The following is a 21,708-nucleotide window of genomic DNA, read 5'->3' on the forward strand; positions in this document are numbered from 1 at the left end:
CACAGGGTATTTAATTACAATCCGCGTACTATACTGCCACAACGTGGATATAAATGTGCACTGCATGCTAAAATACAAAATTTTTGCATAAACGCTCAATACATTTACAGATTAACTGTTTTAGTGAAAAGAGTTAAACACTCTGCTGTTAAAATAATGTACACATGAAAAAATCATGTTTATTTCTATAGCATTACAATAATATTATTAAAAAAGAAATACAGTATTATATTTATTTATGGTGAAAACTAGGTCTGTCAGTACAGCCCCAAACAGACTGCACAAAGCAGAATGAGACTAATTTTGTTAGTGTTATTTATTTAAATTAGGTTAAACACATTGAATTAATATGATAAAATAGCATAGGAAACTAAAAAATACAAATAAAAATACTTTTTACTTTAACATTTTAAGGGTCCCCAGATTCAAGTTTGTAAACTTCTGAAAACAACACCGAGTGCAAGCAAATGATTATCTGCGAAACGGGACAGATACAATACCGGAAAAGTCACTTAAAACCCGCAGTAATGAGATATCTCCGAGTTTTAATGTCGCTGTGGAATATATAATTTTAAGACTTTTATTTTGGCGGTCCAGTGGCTCAGGAGGGCATTTTGGCTCCACGGTGGCTGGTTTCGCCCGCAGTGAGTTGGGCGGCTCATGCAGACAAACATCAGCTGGGTCCTGTCCATGATTAAAACTCGCACATTGGCCGCATCTACAGAGTGAAAGCGCCCGCGAAGCCATGTGGATTACCCCGGAGGAGGTGTTACTGGCCAACGCGCTGTGGGTGAGCGAGCGAGCGAATCCCTATTTCATCCTGCAGAGGAGGAAGGGACACGGGCGCGGAGGAGGCATCACGGGTACGAGACATTACCCAAATATAAACCATCAGGGCTCGTGTGCATGACAGATCACACATGCATAATGAAGGAGAGCTTATCAACACGTTCATGATTCATTGTAACATGTGGAATAATCTGTAGGTTGATTTGTTTTGGTCTCTTCATTGATGCTGGCTGTGTTTGCGTCAGCTGTTTATTTATATCACACATATTTATGAAATATACCTTTTATGCGTTACATTTACGCATATTGATATGTGTGTGTACAACATACAAGTGTATGGTTTAATGTTGTTGATCGGAAATACAGTAATAAATAAATTACACGTAGTTGAAATGATAAATGTAACGTTTCTTAGGTGTCTGATATTTGCCTGATATAAAACGCACTCTTCAGGTCTGTGCAGAAATGGTATAACATAATGGTTTAACATTGTGTGTGTGTGTGTATATATATATATATATATATATATATATATATATATATATATATATATATATATATATATATATACTGTTAACTGTATAACTAAATCTGTATCTTGAGAAAAGCCTTTGTTTGGTCTGTGTTGTGTCACACTATTTTAACTTATTTTTTCCTCACAAGAAAGATATTCAAGTGGTTCCCTTAGCTCCTATAAACAAACACAAGCAGGCCCTTTTTAAGAGGAGTGTCTCACATGACAGGAGAATGACTGCATTCACCTCTGAACCTCACTATAAACTCAATTATGTTAGGAAGACCTCAGCATTACCCCATTGTTGTCTGAAAGTTACATCATACGGGTGTTTTGTCATACTTGTTATTAGGTATAGTGTGTGTTAATGTCACTCTTGCGCAATGTTTGACCATTACGCATCGCAACAACGCTTCATCCCTTTAGAAGAAGCCGGTTAGTGTTTATGTCTCCATCAGAATCACACATTAACTGATCATGTGACCCCTGTTGGAGGAAGTCAAGATGTGTGTGATAAATGGCATGCCATGTCTTAAATTCCTCTCTCTCTCTCTCTCTCTCTCTCTCACACACAAGTGTTTATCTGCGTAAATACATGCATGTCAGCAATGGGAACTGAAGGAACCCACTGAGCTCTGACTCTTGTTATTGACATTTTTTTCCTTCTTCATACTGCGTGTAGACATGACCTGCGTACTTTTCTCTCTCTCTGGTTTCTGTCAGGTTTGCTGGTGGGTACGTTGGATGTGGTGCTGGACTCGAGTGCCCGCGTGGCGCCGTACAGGATCCTGCATCAGACGGGAGAGTCTCAGATCTTCTGGAATATTGCTTGCGGTCCGTATTTAAAGTCTGTAGAACAGCACTTGATATCCGGATCATAAATGTACACAAAATAGGGACGTTCCCATATGCTCAGTATGCATAAGAAAACAAGCTTGCTTCAAACTGGTTAGTTAGTTGGTGCTTACTAAATATATAATGTTATGTAATATATATTTTTTAAAATATGATCATTACTTGGAAGTATATTAGTGCTATCAAATGATTAATCCAAAATAAAACATTTTTGTTTACATAATAATTATATGCAATACCCACATGTATATTAATTATATGTATTTTAGGTATATTAATAGCAACGGATACTTATTGTTCTTACTTATGGGGTTTATAGGTTGGTTAAAATTAGTAATGGATACTTTTTGAAAAGCTTAGAAACCTTTACAAATCTCAGATTGGTGTTATAGAATTTTTTTAAGGAATTGTTTATATAAGAAAGAAGGAAGAGTACTAGTTAATTTCCTCACAAAACATACTACATTTGTTCCATGCATTCACATTGAATATAAATGCAGTTTGAAGCACAACAGTTATGAAACGCTGACAGAAACAAGTCGTTGTTAATATTTCAAATTAGAATTTTTCTATACATTTAGAATTTTAGTTAAAGTTTTGGTCATTTTGTTTTGTGTTTTCTGACAGTTTTATAGATTTTAGATTTTTTTTATTTACTTTACGGCGGTAGTTAAAATTCTAGTTCATTGTAGTTAATATTTATTTTATTGCAAGCAATGGATTTTTTTTCAGTGGTTTTAGGTAATGAGCACAAGTCCCTCCATCCACACACACAAATTATTCGTAGAACAATAACTTACTTATTATGACAAACGTCTGTAAACTAATACTGACTTTATATTATAGGTGATCTAGAGGTCTCAGTATAGCTAACAGTTGTTTTGTCTTTCTCCAGATGAATTGATTAGTCTGGATTTTAGTCAGATTACAGATAACAAAGGAAGCTTGATGTTTTCCTAAACAAATAGTTATTTTTGCCCGGGTTTGTTTATTGCCGTCGTCTCAGCATCGTCTGGAGGGTGACTGACTGCGTTGAGTCACATCGGTCGTATCTCGTGTGTGTAAACCTCACCTGACCTTTAAACAGCCGCTCTCAATTTGAGTGACATATTAAAGGCTGTGACACAGTTAATTCTGATGTGTGTGTGTGTCTGTGTGTGTGTGTGTGTGTCTGTGTGTCTGTCTGTGTGTCTGTGTGTCTGTGTGTCTGTCTGTGTGTCTGTGTGTGTGTGTGTGTCTGTCTGTGTCTGTGTGTGTGTGTGTGTGTGTGTGTGTGTGTGTGTGTGTGTCTGTGTGTGTGTGTGTGTGTGTGTGTGTGTCTGTGTGTGTGTGTGTGTGTGTGTGTGTGTGTGTCTGTGTGTGTGTGTGTGTGTCTCAGGCTCGTCTCGGAAGGAGATCACTGAACACTGGGAGTGGCTTGAGACAAACCTGCTGCAGACTCTGTCCATCTTTGACAATGACGATGACATCACAACCTTCATCAAGGGCAAAATACAGGTGACATTTGTTTTTTTAAAAAAATAATATATCGAAGCCGTTACATTAGTATTAAGTCAATTCTTCAGAGACGGCGAGTTATGGTTGCTTTTCAAATCTTAGCCTAAGCCTAATAGTTCTGAGGCAAAATAAACTAAAAAGCATTAATTCTTTTTTCTTTTCTTTTTTTATTAATCACTCTTTCCTCAAAAATAGAAAAGCATTGTTTTCAGCATTGATAACGAACAGAAATGTTTCAAACAAATATTTGACCGTGTTTGCAGGATTGGTGAGCAGCAAAGTCATCTTTCGTAAACATAAAAAAGCATGGCCACCCCAAACTTTAACTTGCACTTCTTCGCAGGGCATCATCGCTGAAGAGAACAAAAGCGGCAAGCCTCAGGAAGACGAGGATCCGGGGAAGTTTCGTGAGGCCGAGCTGAAGATGCGGAAGTTGTTCGGCATGCCGGAGGAAGAGAAGCTGGTGAACTATTACCCCTGCAGCTACTGGAAGGGCAGGGTCCCGCGGCAGGGCTGGATATACCTGTCCGTAAATCACCTCTGCTTCTACTCCTTCCTGCTGGGAAAAGAGGGTGAGATACGTGCATACCTGATGCATCTCACAAATAATCATAAAAACTATCATAATATTTGCATGTTTGTGAAATTATTTATAACACGAAATGAACATCATATTAAATCTACTTCATTTATAATTAACTATAGCATATCTTGACATTAGTTTATTTGCACAGTAACTTAAAACATCTTGTGAGTGGTCAGGTGCCAAATGTGTTTTTTGAGTGTTTCCTGTGAGGCTAATATTGAGGCTAATGTGAGCTAGCTAATACTTTCAACTGAAAAAAAATGCAATGTTTACTTTAGAAACCTAAGAGTATTAGTAGACTTAGGTAGAGTAGATAGAATGTTCACATACCTATACTATAAGTATCCTATACTCAGTATGTCTGTTGAGGAACCGTCAAAATAAAGTGTTTAGTATTAGTAGTGTGTCTGCTAAATATATGCTAATGAAGGCTAGTTCACATGTAGTTGCTAATCAACAGCTGCCCAAAGTAATCAGTCTGATATTATATATATGTGTGTGTGTGCAAAGCAAATATTACACATTCATCTGATCTTATGGCTGTGTGAGAAAAACATATGTTTTGTTGTTGTTATTATTAATAATGTAAGTGGTATTTGTCCACTTTAAGTAAAGTAACAAGTAAAATGGCAAGATATGAGACTTATAATGCAATATAATATAATACTGTAGGAGTACCATTATAATGCTGTAGGAATACAGGCTTCATAGTGTTAAAGAAAACATTGTTTTTAATTTTTTATTTGGATTATTTTCACAGTATTTTTGCTTTTACTGTATTTTTATGAAATACAGTTATGTATAACTAATAAGATTTAATACAGAAACAAAAAAAGCATTTGATATTAAAAAATGTTTGATATTATAAAATGAAATACTATGATAACTTCTGACAAGTGGATAACAGAGATTAAACTGTTATCATATTATTCAACCACATGTCAGGACCGACCAATCAGAATGAATTATTTCAGGTTGCTGTTTAGTGATGTCATTTTAAATGCTCTGTGAAAAGGGCTCTGTTGCATATTGAGTTAAATGTGCTTTAGTTTGTGTGAAATTGCGCTTAGGGCATGCTTCCTTTCTTCCACCATGACTAATGAAATCTGTTCTTGCCCTTGCTTGTTTTTCAAATCTTGTTTATTTCTGTCTTCATTCCTGTGTCTGTAGTTTCTCTGGTGGTGCAGTGGACAGACGTCACGCAGCTGGACAAGAACGCCACGCTGGTTTTCCCCGAGAGCATCCGCGTGAGCACACGTGACACCGAGCACTTCTTCTCCATGTTCCTCAACATCAACGAGACCTTCAAACTGATGGAGCAGCTGGCCAACATCGCCATGAGACAGCTGCTGGACAACGAGAGCTTCGCCGCCGACCGCTCGCTCCCCAAACCCTGCAAGACCCTGAAAAACGTCTCTGCGCTCAAGAGGTGAGCGGACCGTGAATTTCATTGTATAAGCAGAGCGGCTTGTTTGTCAGAGTAGTCTGGATTTATTTTGTGTTTACTCATGTTTCAGGGACTTGGATGCCCGTGCAAAGAACGAGCGGTACAGAGCCCTCTTCCGGCTCACGCAGGACGAGCGTCTGGATGGACACACCGACTGTACACTTTGGACGCCTTTCGCTAAGATGCATGTCGTCGGTCAAATGTTTGTTTCTAACAACTATATCTGCTTTGCAAGTCGAGAGGAAGATCTATGTCAACTTATCATTCCACTGAGAGAGGTAAATGCATGGATTGAACAGTTGTTAATTGCTTCCAATGTATATATATACATCACACACACACACTGGCCACTTTATTAGGTACACCTTACCGGGTTGGACCCCCTTTTGAACTTCAGAACTGCCTTAATCCTTCGTGGCATAGATTCAACAAGGTACTGGAAACATTCCTCAGAGATTTTGGTCCCTATTGACATGATAGCTTCACGCAGTTGCTGCAGATTTGTCTGCTAACTCGAATCTCTCGTTCCACCACATCTCAAAGGTGCTCTCTTGGATTGAGATCTGGTGACTGTGGAGGCCATTTGAGTACAGTGAACTCATTGTCATGTTCAAAAAAACAGTCTGAGATGATTCATGCTTTATTACATGGCGCATTAATCCTGCTGGAAGTAGCCATCAGAAGATGGGTACACTGTGGTCACACAAAGGGATGGACATGGTCAGCAATAATACTTTTGTGGCGTTGACTCAATGATGAATTGGTACTGCTGGGCCCAAAGTGTGCCAAGAAAATACCCCCCACACCATTACACCACCGCCACCAGCCTGAACCGTTGACACAAGGCAGGATGGATCCATGCTTTCATGTTAATGCCAAATTCTGACCCTACCATCCAAATGTCGCTTCAGAAATCAGACTCATCAGACCAAGCAACGTTTTTCCAATCTCCTATTGTTCAATTTTGGTGAGCCTGTGAATTATAGTGCCAGGAGTGGCACCCGGTATGGTCTTTGCTGCTGTAGCCCATCAAGGTTCGACATGTGCGTTCAGAGATGCTCTTCTTGGTTGTAACGAGTGGTTATTTGAGTTACTGTTGTCTTTCTATGAGCTCGAACCAGTCTGGCCATTCTCCTCTGACCTCTGGCATTAACAAGGCATTTGCGCCCATAGGCCTGCCGCTCACTGGATATTTTCTGTTTTTCGGACCATTCTCTGCAAACCCTAGAGATGGTTGTGCGTGAAAGTCCCAGTAGATCAGCAGTTTCTGAAATACTCAAACCAGCGCATCTGGCACCAACAACCATGCCTAATAAATAATTTTTCATCCCCATTCTGATGCTCGGTTTGAACTGCAGCAGATCGTCTTGACCATGTCTACATGCCTAAATGCATTGAGTTGCTGCCATGTGATTGGCTGATTAGAAATTTGCGTTAACGAGCAGTTGGACAGGTGTACCTAATAAAGTGGCTGGTGTGTGTGTGTATATATGTATATGTACCATGTTCCAGCATAATGTATCACATTTGCACGTGCTTATGAGTTATGAGAACTCGCATGCATGCTCATTTTCTGCTCATTTTCCGCTCACAAATCTCAACAAGGAGAGTGTCGGCTTTTATTTATTATTAAAGGAGTTTGCAAATGTGATATTGATTTTAATACAATATATCAATGAACTAGGTCTGCATGATTTTGCTCTATATCATTAATGGAAACCAGATAGTACCAGATAAAGTAACAGCTGCGGCTCTAAATGGAAACATAGCAGTGTTTCATTCATGAATAAAAAAAAAAAAAAAAGTTTTTGAACGAATCTAGTGATTCATGAATGGCCATTCATAAAGACAGCCACTTGTTAAATTTCAATCAGAGTCAATCGTCTGTTCGAACGAATCAATTGAATGAATTCACTTCCTGGCTGCTGATGTATAAATTACACTTTTAATCTTTTAATTTTGTATTCAAAATTTTATATTTAAAACATTAATCTCCACATGAATTTATGTATTTTAATTCACTCATGTCACATCCGAGCCTTATATAACATTTAAAAACCTTTGTAGTACAAATACATTTTTTTTATTAGTACTGTTGCCAACTTACTCTACTATTTATTATATTGTTTTAAATAGAAATTTTGGAAAGCTTAAAAACAAATTTGTATTTTTTTTGCCTTGCATGAAACGTCATGTAAGTGACTTTAAGGAGTTAAAGGTCACCTCGTATTAGAATTTTTTAAAATGTATTTATCAGAAGGTGCTCGGAAACCTTTTTTTTTTTTTTTTTTTTTTTTATTTAGGAGGACAAGCGCACCTAAAGAGAAAAGAAAGCATTGAGCCATGTGTAACAGTATATTAGTATATTCTATGCATGAGGTCCTGAAGAGATAGCAGCCTAATTAAATCTTTCATTACAGTGAAGACCATCCAGTATTATAATTTACAGTTGAATAGATTATAGTTACACCTAACTGAAATAATCAGAAAGTATTGATCATTTATTTGAAAAAAAAAATGCATTTAATAAAATTAAAAAAATGCATTTACAAAGGTAAAAAGAATTCAAATATCAACCTCATATTAAGAAGGCAAATTTTCCTCAGAATTTTTTCTATCATCAATTAAAAAGTGCCCCTTAATTTTTTTAAATTAAGAGGACAAGCACTCCTAATTACAAGAAGAAAGCACGGTTCTTAAACCGGGTGTGTGACAGGTACGGCTGTGGAATGGGGTTTGGTCAAGGAAAGATTTTCAGTCAAAAGATTTATTTTTTTTGCTTTTATCCATGTAAATGCGGAAACGCACTAGTGCTGACAAATAATTAAAGGAATAGTTCACTCAACTCGTGAACGCGTACGTGGAAGTCAGTGATTTGAGTTCTTTTCGTTACAAAAGCGAAAGAAGATGTGTTAAACCTCCGGAGGCGTATAGGTTAGTCTCACAATGAATATGTCCATCCACCAGCATTACTAAGCTTGGAAGAACCAGGGTATATTTTTTTAAAACTCAGACTGTGTTTGTCTTAGAGAAAGAAGTTATATACGCCTAGGGTGGCTTGGGGGTTAGTAAAATGTGGGGAAATTTTCACTTTTTGAGTCACTTTTGGCTTGTATGATATGTGTGTGTACTTTGTATATTTATTATGTATGTGCAGGGTGCGATTTGTGAAAAAAGAATATATTTGTGAATAAGAATATATATGTGTGTGTGTGTGTATTTGTGTATGTGTATTTATATGTACGTAATGTACACAGTAAATACACAATGTCAGTGTTAATCACAGTTTTGAAAAAAATAACATGCACATATAGTAACGACAGCTTGACGTTCTTTCTCTGTAGGTGACTATAGTGGAGAAAGCGGACAGCAGCAGTGTTTTGCCGAGTCCACTGTCGATTAGCACTAAAAACAAGATGACCTTCCTTTTTGCAAACCTCAAAGACCGTGACTTCCTTGTACAGCGCATCTCTGATTTCCTGCAGCGCACTCCTGACAGGCCATGTGGCCTAAACACTCAATCCGTGAGTCTGAGTTTGTCACAATAGCAGTTTTCTTTTATTTACACGTTCGATCAAAAGTTTAGGGTTGGTAAAATTTGTTTTGAAAGAAGTCCTTTGTGCAAATCTTTGGCTAAGATGATGCATTAAAAATGGCAATATTGTGAAATATTACTACAATTTAAAATAACCTTTCTCAGAGAATGTTGTTTTCAAATCTAGTAATATTACATTTACTTGTAATAATTGCAATTTTATAAATGTATTTGTTACTTTTGATCAATTGCGTATATCCTTGCTGAATAAAAGTATTAATTTAGTTCAAAAACAAAAGTCTTACTGACTTAAGCTTATTAACTGGAGTATTTACTTATTCATGATTTTTGTTTCCAGGAGAATCCCAGCCCAAGTACACCACCCTCTCTGCCCCCGTCCCCTCCTGTCCTGGGGCTCGGAGAGATGCCCCAGAGCCAACACTACAGCCCCAGTCTGCCCACTGCAAAGAAGGGCCTACTGCAAATCTACCAGCAGGACGTCCCGGAAGAGCTGGGGCCTAAAGTGGTGAGACACACCCCTCCATCCATCAGCCCTCATGTAAAGTGGTTTAAGCAATTATGCGTAAAAGGATTTTAAAACCATTTTATCTGCTTATTACCCGGCAAATTAGCAAAAAGTTTCTGCAAGGTTCTATGATAAATAGAAAGTACATTATTTAAACTATTAAATATCTTTACTTTCAAAAATAAATGCAAACCAGCTTTATGTTTGCTAACTAAAAACATTTTATTTGAAAGAAATTTCCACAGAAATATAACGAAATCTAAATCAAAGAAACATGTCGTCTTGCGTTTTGACCTCCTCCAGACGAGAGAGAAGATGAAAGAGGAATCGTGGAAGATCCACTTCTTTGAGTTTGGCCGTGGAGTTTGTATGTACCGCACGTCTAAGACCAGAGAGCTGGTTCTGAACGGGATACCAGAGAGTTTGAGAGGAGAACTGTGGCTGCTGTTCTCAGGTAATGAGTCCTCCGAACTCCAGGGGGCCCTGCTCACCTAGACCACATGCCTTTTTTTTTTATATTGTAATTTTGCACTTTTAATCTAATAAGTATATTTATGATCATTTGATACATTATAAGTGTATTTATTTATTTATTTCAAAGGAAAAAATTAAACATCAGTGTTTCCCTTTGATGCTGTGTCCCAAAGTTGGGTAATATTTTTATCTCTAGGCTCTTAGCAGGTTAGCAGGTCACCATTAGAGAGGGGAAAAAAAGCTGTCAGGTCGAACATGTTGCATTTTGAGCTGCAGTGTTTTGTTTTGTGTGCATCTTGTACGGTATTCAGTGCATTATTGAACATTTGCATACTATGCACAGTTAACATGAGTATTAGTGTGTTTGTGTGTGTGTGTGTGTGTGTGTGTGACTTCTGCTCCCTGTGTGTGTGACCGCCATGTTTACACATCAGTGTGAGATCTCACACGCTGTCAGTGAAGGCTGTTGTCATAGAGCTGCTCTGCTCCTCATTATGACGTTTAAAACCTGTTATTTTCCCCGTGTTTCAGGTGCTCAGAACGAGATGGCCACACACCCTGGTTACTATGGCAGTTTGGTCGAGCAGGCGATGGGTAAATGTACTCTAGCGACCGAGGAGATCGAGAGAGACCTGCACCGATCCATGCCTGAACATCACGCCTTCCAGAACGAGATGGGCATCGCTGCCTTGAGACGCGTCCTGACCGCCTACGCTTACAGAAACCCCAGCATCGGATACTGCCAGGTACACACACACACACACACACGTTTGTGTCTGTGAATTGTGGGAACTTTCTATTACTTTTGAACTGACCGAACAATGTATTTTTTTACAACTTTGTGGGAACTGCAATACAGTTGTGAGTGACTCTTGAAGGAACTAATGTCTGGAATTTATCTTCCAGAATCTGATAATCTTAATAATTCGGCACACCTGAATATAAAGAGTTTTTGGCCTTCAGCCACAATTATATATCAATTATATATGATTAAATACAAAATCAATAATAGTTATTAAGATTAATGGGGTTAGGGATTGGTAAAATGTTCTTCGGGAGAAAAGTATGATCAGAATTTCAACTTGACTGATAATTCAGAACACGGTGTAATAAAATAAAACTTGCATGCACAGTAGACAATTTTAAATATGAGAATATAAGAACTAAGTTTTTGCCCATGGCTTTTATTGCACAAAAGCGTTGCATTTTTTTTAATTTAACTGTTAAAGTATTTACATATAAACCAATGCATATAATAAATAGGATTGACAGTAATCAATTTACACCTTTATTTTTAAATAAAACTCTTATTGTCTTTATAAATCAGAGCATCCTTACCGATATACTCTTTGCAGCACATCAAAAACAGGAACATGGTGTTTGTTAACCAATTTTGCATTGCAGTGCGCAATTGAAATGCAGTTTTGTTTTGTTTTTTCCTTGTAATGGGTGAATGGGTACTTTTTTTTTTTTTTTTTACTCATTTATTGTCCTACATATTGATGATGTTTTGCAGTCTGTGCATGTTAAGTACTTTATATAAGTGCATTGTTATGACTTGAGTGCTTTGAGACCAGCATGGCTCTGGCACAGTCCGTCTGTGGAGAAGTCACACGAGAGCTGCTGTTTAACATTGTTCTGCTTCACCTCTCTCCTCAGGCAATGAACATTGTTACGTCTGTGTTGTTGTTGTATTGTACTGAAGAGGAGGCCTTCTGGCTGCTCGTAGCTCTGTGTGAACGGATGCTGCCCGACTATTACAACACTAGAGTTGTAGGTCAGTGACTTAAACGTAAAGGCATTGTTTGATGAGCGTTGTATCCAGTCGGGTGATTTCTGCTCACCGGTATTTGTGTGTCGTGTGTGTCAGGAGCGCTGGTGGATCAGGGTGTGTTTGAGGAACTGACCCGCGAGTGTCTGCCGCTGTTGTACGAACACATGCAGGATTTGGGCGTCATCTCCACCATCTCTCTGTCCTGGTTTCTCACACTCTTCTTGTCCGTCATGCCTTTCGACAGCGCGGTGCTGCTGGTCGACTGCTTCTTCTACGAGGGCATTAAAGTCATTTTCCAGGTGAAGATTATCAGATGCTGCATCACACACCGGTGATGTTTCAGAGGGTTTTGCATACATATGAATACAATGCTGATACTAAGGGTAAATTCTCACTGTGATGTGTATGTGCTTTAAGCGATATTTCCCAAAGAATATAAGCACCCCAGTCAGCATCTGTGACATGTAAATGACACTACTAGGTGTGTGTAACTCTTCTCCAGGTGGCATTAGCTGTGCTACATGCAAACATGGATCAACTGCTGTCTTGTTCAGATGAGGGAGAAGCCATGACTATTCTGGGCAGGTGCGTGTGGCTAACATAGCATCATATAACTTGGTTTAGAAGATGACTGTAGAGTGAAAGCAGTATGATGGTAATGTTCACATTGGCATTAAGCAACTAATGTTTTTTCTTTTTTAAGTTAAGTTTTAACCCTACGTTATGACATTTGATTCACAAGTAAGTCTGTGAATGATCAAAACCTTTGCTGCGCACAGTGTAATACATGTCTTCTGTCGTCTGATTGATAGGTCTTTTTTTAGCAAAGAAAAGTTTGTATAATTATAGAAATGTCCACCTTCAGATCGTGCTTCACATGTCTTTTTGCCTTAATCTGAACTGAGTGATATTTTTAGTAACATTTCACGATGAACACCTACTAGACTGGAACAGCTTCAGTTTACTTGATTATGCAGAGATAATATTGTTTTTTTTTATCAAATATAATTAACAGGCTTTTAAGGAATGTTTTTGTTCATCTCGCATCATTGCATTATATTGAATATGTTTTGAATATGAATATGAATTTATATTATCTCACTACGACTATGTTATTGTATATATGTCACTGATTTTTATGCAAGTGTCTTTTAGAGTTGAACAATTATCAGAATTCCATCTTGCCTTTTGCTCATATAATTATCATGTCATATTTATTTCTTATTTATTAATTATTTTAGGCCTGTGAGTAAGATTGAGCTCTCATACTATAGCATACCATATGAGTAATAACATCTGACCCATAAGACTTTTATTTAAAAACTTTTAAAGCTTTGTGAAGATGCACTAAATAAGGTTTGTTCTGTTTCTGGATCTTGCAGATATTTGGATAACGTTGTAAATAAGCAGACCGTTTCTCCACCCATTCCCCACCTTCATGCCCTGTTGACCAGTGGCAACAACCCTCCACCTGAGATTGACGTCTTTGAGCTCATTAAAGCGTCCTACGAGGTAAGGGGGCGGAGCAAGCGGGGTTTAGACAAACACAGACGACAATATCATCCTTAATAACTGCATACGATGATTTGATCTAACTGTAGAAGTTTGGTAGCCTGCGTGCCGATGTCATCGAGCAGATGAGGTTCAAACAAAGGTTAAAGGTCATACAGTCACTAGAAGACACAGCCAAGAGGAGTGTGGTAAGTGTGTAATCAAAAAGTCGTATTTCACAGTATTACATCTCCACATGTGATCATTTATGCTGTATTGTGTGATTTTTCAGGTGAGAGCGATCATGACAGAGTCTGCCTTCACTATTGAGGAGCTGGAAGAACTCTATGTTCTTTTTAAGGTAAGATAAACGAAAAGATGCGTAAACTCAGAACGTACAGCTTTTGAGATGTTTAATTAAATAGTAATAATAGAATTGTATGCATTATATTGTATGGCTTTGTTTTGTTTATTATTTTATGTTTTCCAAACACCTTAATGCTCATTTTAAACTAAGGAAACCACTAGCTGTCCGTATGTTTGTGTACGTTATAGTTATATCACCAACATTTGTCATTGTACATTTTATTTAGTTATGAATTTTTTTCTAAAGTGTCCTTCTGAACACCTAATGCTCTTTTTAAACTAAAAAGACACCATTAATTCTTGGTATTTTAGTTTAGTTGGTCAGTACCACTAGAACCTTTGATAGTATGTTTTATTTATTAATTATTATTATTTGTATTATTATTATTATTATTATTATTATTATTATTATTATTATTAACAACAATTACAGCATTAATATTACAACATACTACAACATTAATATAACAATATAAATTTAACTAAAATGTTCAGCATTAATTAACTAACAACGTAGTGATGCTTAATGAACCAGTGATTAAATAGTTCACAGAAAGGCGTTTCTCATTTTGTGGAGTCTGGATTATTGTGTGGTTTCATGCATTTGTGGGACATGTCTTCAGTACCTTCTGTCATGTCATCCATCTCTAGTTATTGTGTGAATGTTAGTGTATATATATATGTGTGTGTGTGTGTGTGTGTCCCAGGCCAAGCACATCATGAGTTGTTACTGGGGAGCGAGCAGCACCGCGGCGGAGCGGCACGACCCGAGTCTGCCGTATCTGGAGCAGTACCGCATCGACTGCGGTCAGTTCGTTCAGCTCTTCTCCGCTCTGGCACCCTGGAGCTGCGGCCTTCACACCAACACGCTCTCCAGCCGACTCTTCCGCCTGCTCGACCAAAACAAAGACTCTCTCATCAACTTCAAAGAGTTTGTCACTGGGCTCAGTGAGTGGATGCACTTACACCATAGCTTGTAGATTAGTAGAGTCTGAGTTTGATTTATGTGAAAGCTTAAGAAAGAGAAAAGCTCAACAATCCAAGACCTCAAAAGCCTCTCCATAAAAGCATCACCATAGAATCAATATATGCTGAAAGTAGGGGTGTGCAATATTGACGAAAAATTATATCTCTATACTGTTATCGGAGATTTTTTTTTTTCGATAACAGTAATTACACAGTATTTTTCTAAGTATGTTATTGTGCTGGTATCTTAAGGAGAGGCGTGGAGAGCTGAATCCTGAAGATTGTGATATTTTTCTTATTCTGTATACTGGTCAGTTCACACTGATAGATACTAATCTTTGACAATACATTTGAACTGATTTTTTCATTTCATGGGCTTTTTTTTTTTATATGGCATTCATAAAAGGATGTATCTTGTCTTTTGACAAATGATATTTGAAGTTATTTAAATAATAGAAGATACTCTGAATGTGACAGTAGGTGGCAGTAAGTCTGTAAATAAGCGAATCCTTGCATTTGAATTCAATCATTTAAACGGTTGATTTAATTGAGGAATGAATTTATTACATCCTTATATAATATTTATACACTACCGTTCAAAAGTTGGGGGTCAGATTTTCAGGTTTTAAAAGTTTCTCAATTCTCACCAAAGGTACATTTATTTGAGTAAAAATACAATAATATTGTGAAATATTGTTAGAATTTAAAGTAATAATTATCTAAAATCTACTTTACTTTACACTGTACATTACTTTACTTCACTGTCTCGCAGTCCTTCAGAAATCATTCTAATATGCAGATTTTTATTCAGTTGTTGAAAACTTGCTTTGCTTCATACTTTTTTTGTGCTTTTTTCCGGGATTTAGTAAATAGAATATTCAAAACAACAGCATTTATTTCAATTGCAACAACCAAAAGATAACTGTGTCTTTGCGGTCAGTGTACTGCATCAATTTAATGCAGAAAATCATTTATTTCACACAAATTTTTATTTTTTTTTTATAAAAGAATGATCATGATTTTACTTCTTATATTAAACTTTTTGAATCTACTTTGCAACACTGTTTGGAAATAATATACTAGAAATATATGTATAAAAATAAGAGGTCAAATTATTGAGGGATAATATAATTTAGTCTGCACGTATTGTGAAACAACTCCCAGTAAATCAAAGAAACAACTTGGTACTTCTTCTAAGCTTCTAATCTTCATCACAGCAATTTTTGGTTTGTGTCGTCTCTCAGGTGGAATGTATCATGGCGATATGACGGAAAAACTCAAACTTCTCTACAAACTCCACCTGCCTCCTGGTATGTTTACAGTTACAGAGACTTTACTAACCAGGGGCCTGTTTCATGAATCAAGTTTACTATATATATATATATATATATATATATATATATATATATATATATATATATATATATATATATATATATATATATATATATATATAAGTTTTTTTTGTTTTTTTTGGACTTACTGCATGTTGATTGGTTCAAAGTAAGTTGGACTATCTAATGTAGTCCTGGCTTGTTTGGTAGACCCGTGTTATAAAACAGGCCCCATGTGATGGAAAGAGTGTAAAAGTGTAAGCAGAAAGAGAAAAACTAAGTGTGTTTTTGTTTGTATTTAGGAACTGTGTGAAAGACAAAAAATTTTAAAAAGCACAGTGCGAGGAAACCAGATGCTCTCAGCAAACACTCTATGTGCGTGCATGCGTGTGTGTGTGTGTGTGCGTGCTTGAGGTTTACTGAAATGAGGAACTAGCCCTTTTTGGACTTGTTAGAGTCATTTTTGTATGTGATAGTTTTGTTAATTAGATCATTCTGGTCTGTTTCTGAAGCGTTGTGTCCAGAAGAGGCCGAGTCAGCGCTGGAGGCCACACAGTTCTTCACTGACGACGACACTCCTCAGGGTACGAGACACGTTTACCACCTACACAACGTTTAAAGAAGCATTTCAGGTTCAATACATGTTAAGCTCCACAGAAGCAGAGCATAGTTATAATAATACACTTACAATGGGAGTAGACAAGGTCGTGCGCTTCAAGGGTTTAAAGTTGGTTCTTGTTTGATTACAATTTTAAAAAATTGTAGTATAATGTGGAGTACATTTTACTGTGCATATTTTATTTACTGTTGTAGATAGAGCTTCATTTGTATTGAAAAACAGTATATAAGAGAATAGTCAGTTTACTCTTAATAATTTAAATTTGTCTTCTCAATAGTTTATTTTTAATAAACTTGTTTTGACTTCTCTGATCTCATCTGATGTGTCTGTAGATGGTTCAGTCCAGGTTTAATGACTGATAACTAATTATTAAACCTCTGCTCTCTTACTTTCCTCATTTGTTGTCTTCCTTATCTCCACCTTTCTCTCTTAACCCAAATATTCTTTTCTTATTTTCTTTCTCTTTCTCTTTCTTTCTCTCATTCTTTTTCTTTCTTTCTTTCTCATCTGATCACTCCAGATCCTCCCTTCCTGTCTCATCTGGACTTCCTGGCACAGGAAGTGACCTCAGGTTTGTGTCTGTCATGTCGAGTGTGTTTTCTGTCTCTGGTGTTTTTGGGCATCAGATGATGCTCTCAGATCAGATGAGATTTTGTTTCAGTAACCACCTCTGGTTTTGGTGTTTCCCAGTCACTATCTGTCTTTCGTGATATTATCTTGCCTTTTTGGTGCTCATTTCATTTTTAACCATGGGTTTTGATGACCTTTTCTGGTGGACAGTTTTGAAGGATTAATTGCTAAATGTCATTAGGAAGTCTGTTTATTAATGCAGCGTTAATGTCGTAACAGGCGAGGAGCTGAGGGAGGCAGGAGATGCATCAGCAGCCGGAGACATGGACGAGAGGAAAGGTGATCATATTCTGCTTTTGATGACTCCAGTAAGGAATCAGTTTTAATCTGATTGTTATTTTAATGGCAGTGTCTTATGTTTTTCAGAGGAGAAGCCGAAGGACTATAAGTATTATCTGAGAATGTGGGCCAAAGAAAAAGAGCCAAAGAAAGAGAGTATAAAAGATCTGCCTCGGATGAATCAGGTGACCCGTATACACTGATCTCGCTCTCATTTGTCGGGAGGGAAATTTAGGTCGCCGTATGTTCACATTGCAACTCCTAATCAGATTCTCCACCCATGAATAAGTACTTGCATATCTGATAGGGGTGTAACGATTTGCGTATAGTGTATCGTACACTCATTGGTCATTTTCCAAATCAAAGTGATCATCCCTATCCCCTTGTTAGTGTAGACTTGAGTTAACTCTCTGACTACATGCATGATTTACTTTAACAAATCTAATGATTTATAAACCAATCTGAACAAAACATAGTAGTAGTCAGATTCAGAGGGTTATATGGCTATTGTTTCCCTATTGAACTGATCGTTTAAGATCTGTATAAATCTTTTAATTGAATCAAAATTATAGTAAGATGCTTACATGGCAGTTTTTCAGCTGTATGAAATTTTTTTTTTCTGACTCTTACAAAGATAAAATGGGAAAACTGCAATTTAAAAACGGATAAAAGTATAGTTTTGTCTTTTAGAGACCCTCATTACTGATAAATATGCATTACATATTTGTGTACAGTTATTGTATTACAATTATTAAACCATTTTAACAATTAATAAAGTTATGAAATACACTGTATGAAGCATTGTGTTGGATATAAAAATTGTGTGTGTATACATTCATTAATTCACTTATTAATTAAATACATTTTTAACCTATTGAAGACTATTATCACTAAAACACATTTTTCTATTCTTTCAATTACAGGAGCAGTTCATTGAGATGTGCAAGACTCTCTACAACATGTTCAGTGAAGATCCCATGGAGCAGGAGCTGTATCACGGCATCGCCACGGTGGCGAGTCTCCTGCTGCGCATCGGAGAAGTGGGCAAGAAATTCACCAACAACGGCAGCAAGAAACCCGAAGCCCAGCTGCCCTCAGCTGTCGACGCTCTGCAGCCGGAGAGGGAGGACTCGTCTGGGGAAGGAGGATCAGGACAGTCCCTGGTCTCCAAGGCCCTGGCAGAGGCGCAGCTCGAGACGCCACCTCCTACAGCGGCCGGCTCCGACGAAGAGGCCAAAGACGACACGTCCGTTTCGTCCTACTCCGTCGTGAGCGCCGGTTCGCTGCAGTGCGAGGACATCGCCGACGACACGGTACTGATTGGCTGCATGAGCGGAGACGGGGCGGACCGGAGGCAGGGCAGCGCGCCGGACGCCGATTGGTCCATCACGTTCGAGCAAGTTTTAGCATCGTTCCTGACAGAAACATCGCTGGTCGACTACTTTGAGAAAAAACACAACATCCAGAGCAAGATAACGGCATGCAAGTCACTAAGAGCCGTGGAGAGACAGACAAGTACGTCGAGCGATCACGATTTCTCTCTGAACACACACTGACGCGCTCATAAAAGCATGCATGAACACACAAACACACACATTCGTGCAAAACAAGCATATGTGTGTGTGTGTGTGTACGTCCGGTTACTATCTATAGGAGTTTGATACTTCTGTGTCATAGTCAAAGAAATAGCGTTTAAATCCATCCCAGCTGCATTCTATAAAAGTAACCTTTGGAGTTTTAGATGTGATGACCATGTTTCATATTAGTATATGGGTTTTGATGGGCATCAGCTAGCAGGTCTGGAATAGAGGATTATGGGATACGGCCTACGTAAATCTAAATGTATCTGCTTCAGCTCATACAGATCAAGAAACGTCACACTAAAAATATTTGATTTGCACACTCGTCTCAAGTCCCAGGTTGAAATATCCCGCACTAAAAGTATGTCACTAATGCTTTCTTGCACGTGCGCTATAGCTGGATATATTCTGTGTATTTGGCAGTAAGAAGTGTCCTTTCGGTGAACAGTCCACCTCATAGCTCTACTCAGATTTACTTTAAACCCTCAGATGGAAAGAGTTGTTCGTTCTTAGCTTTAAAGCCGTGTTTCTGTGTGTTAAAAATCTAAGTAGGTCATTGCCTTAATGATCAGAGGTGAATGGTTGAGGATGGCGGTGTTTGTATGATGTGTCAGATGTTTGGTCGCCGGAAACTACACAAGCAGTATAGCGCTGGCTTATTTTTGTCAATCAAAACGAAACACATGTAGCCGATTTATTTAGCACTATATAATGGCCTTTAGCAGGAGTTGTTTGTCTTTTATTCTCCACACTTTTTTTTGCTGTAGGTCATCACGTACGATCACTGGGCTTCATTCATTAAAAAAAAAAAAATTCAAGCAGAACGAATTAGTTTAAATTATTAATTAGTTTAAATGCATTCGAATCACTTTGAAATAAATGAAAAATTCATACATTTAATGCACAATGCGAACAACATTGTAAATGCATGTAAAATAGTGCACTGGATTGGAAATAAATAGCCAAGAAATCATGTAAACCGTTGAATAATTCATTGAATGTAGTTATTGAATGTAATTCGGTCCATCAGTTTATAGTTTTACAAATGTTTTTATGTATTGCGTGTTTCATTAAAACACTCGGTATGCATTAAATTGTTGCACTGAACGAAATTCTATTTACATAAATTGATTCATTTGAATTTAGAAAAAAAACTTTCTTACAGCATTAAATTCATTCAAAATATTTTTATGTACATCTTATTCACTGAAATAAAATTCAAGAAACCATTATGCAAATTTAATTAAATTCAGTGCATCAGTTTGCGTTAAGTTACAGGTTTTTTTTTTCTTGTTTTAATAAATCGCTCTTAAAAAGCATAGCATTAAACATAAAAATAGCAATATGTTTGCATATATATATATATATTTTCTTCTCTTTTCTTTCTAATTTTTTTTTTAAGGTTTTGCTTGTATTTTTATAAATGTGGCCCTGTTACATTTATTTTGGAACATGCAGTAACAGTACCGTTTCCGTTTCTCTTCTATGTTTCTTTTTTATCAAATGATGATGGAGAAACTCTGTAACCTTTAGTGTGGAGAAACTCTCAGCCATAACATGATGTTCTAAAATGTTAAAAGGACTTACTGTAGGCCTGTACATTTAGATAAATATTAAACCTGTTGGTTTAAGGACAGACTTGGCCATTTCATCCTGATCTTGAATCCCATGACTAAAAGAGTCTGGACACCTGCATTTAATCAGATATAGTTGAGCTTCTTAACCTGTAAATAGTTGCATATCATATTACAATATCAGAAGTTTTAACGTCAAATGTTTGCAATGATTGTTCTAGTTTGTTTCTAGTCATGTACCGCTCCGCTTTTGTTTGAACTGTCACCTGTAATTCGTTTCTATTCTATATTTGTGATTTTTAAGTCGCTTTTGTACAACTAAGTAAACTAGCTTTAAATTAAGCCCGTTCAGTTTTAAAAAAAAAAAAAAATCTGAAAGGCTTCAGTATTAATTTCCAGATGTTTAAAGAGCTTTAACCGTCTGAACCAGTAGACATGAGAGATTTTAAATCAGTGATGCAGCATTAAAATACATAAAATTGGACACATTGATTTAAAACATCAGTTCATCTCTGCTATGAAACGCACTTTTGTCATTTGAATCTGAATGTGAATGATCTCCCGCTCCTGCCACATGACCTCTGTCTAACTGTGAAAATAACTGGCTTCACCTCACTGTGTTTCTAATGAATGCACCAATAACACTGTTTCCACTTTCATCCTGCATTTTGCAAAATGAGTGACTCTTTACTTGTTGTTCTCTAGCTGGAGACTTTCTATCTCTGTAGGCTTATGTCTGTGACCTGCAGTTCTTACCTGATGTCCACTCATTTAAAAGTTGTTTTAAAACTTATTGTCATGAAACCAGTATTGTGTAATATTATGTAATAAAAATCAAGTTATGGAAAAGCTTAGCGTATTTAGTCTTTTTG

General features: G+C 37.2%; 1 protein-coding gene across 2 annotated transcripts; it reads left to right on the plus strand.

Annotated features, from left to right (window-relative positions):
* The first annotated feature begins 607 nt into the window (after positions 1-607).
* Positions 608-20,513, plus strand: LOC122357355 (TBC1 domain family member 9B). Of its 2 annotated transcripts, XM_043256713.1 has the most exons (23): positions 608-863; positions 2,027-2,137; positions 3,537-3,655; positions 3,999-4,227; positions 5,412-5,670; positions 5,759-5,966; positions 9,033-9,212; positions 9,582-9,749; positions 10,053-10,203; positions 10,755-10,969; positions 11,883-12,000; positions 12,094-12,296; positions 12,500-12,582; positions 13,380-13,509; positions 13,599-13,697; positions 13,781-13,849; positions 14,562-14,802; positions 16,065-16,130; positions 16,667-16,738; positions 17,294-17,344; positions 17,623-17,682; positions 17,770-17,867; positions 18,606-20,513. In XM_043256713.1, the coding sequence occupies exons 1-23, from the start codon at positions 746-748 to the stop codon at positions 19,236-19,238; spliced, it is 3,681 nt and encodes a 1,226-aa protein (XP_043112648.1). In that variant the 5' UTR covers positions 608-745; the 3' UTR covers positions 19,239-20,513. The 2 variants fall into 2 exon arrangements, with proteins under 2 accessions (XP_043112648.1, XP_043112650.1); XM_043256715.1 differs by lacking the exon at positions 17,294-17,344.
* Positions 20,514-21,708: the final 1,195 nt, after the last annotated feature.

This window comes from Puntigrus tetrazona, chromosome 14 (assembly GCF_018831695.1).
Source record: "Puntigrus tetrazona isolate hp1 chromosome 14, ASM1883169v1, whole genome shotgun sequence".
NCBI classification, from domain to species: domain Eukaryota; kingdom Metazoa; phylum Chordata; class Actinopteri; order Cypriniformes; family Cyprinidae; genus Puntigrus; species Puntigrus tetrazona.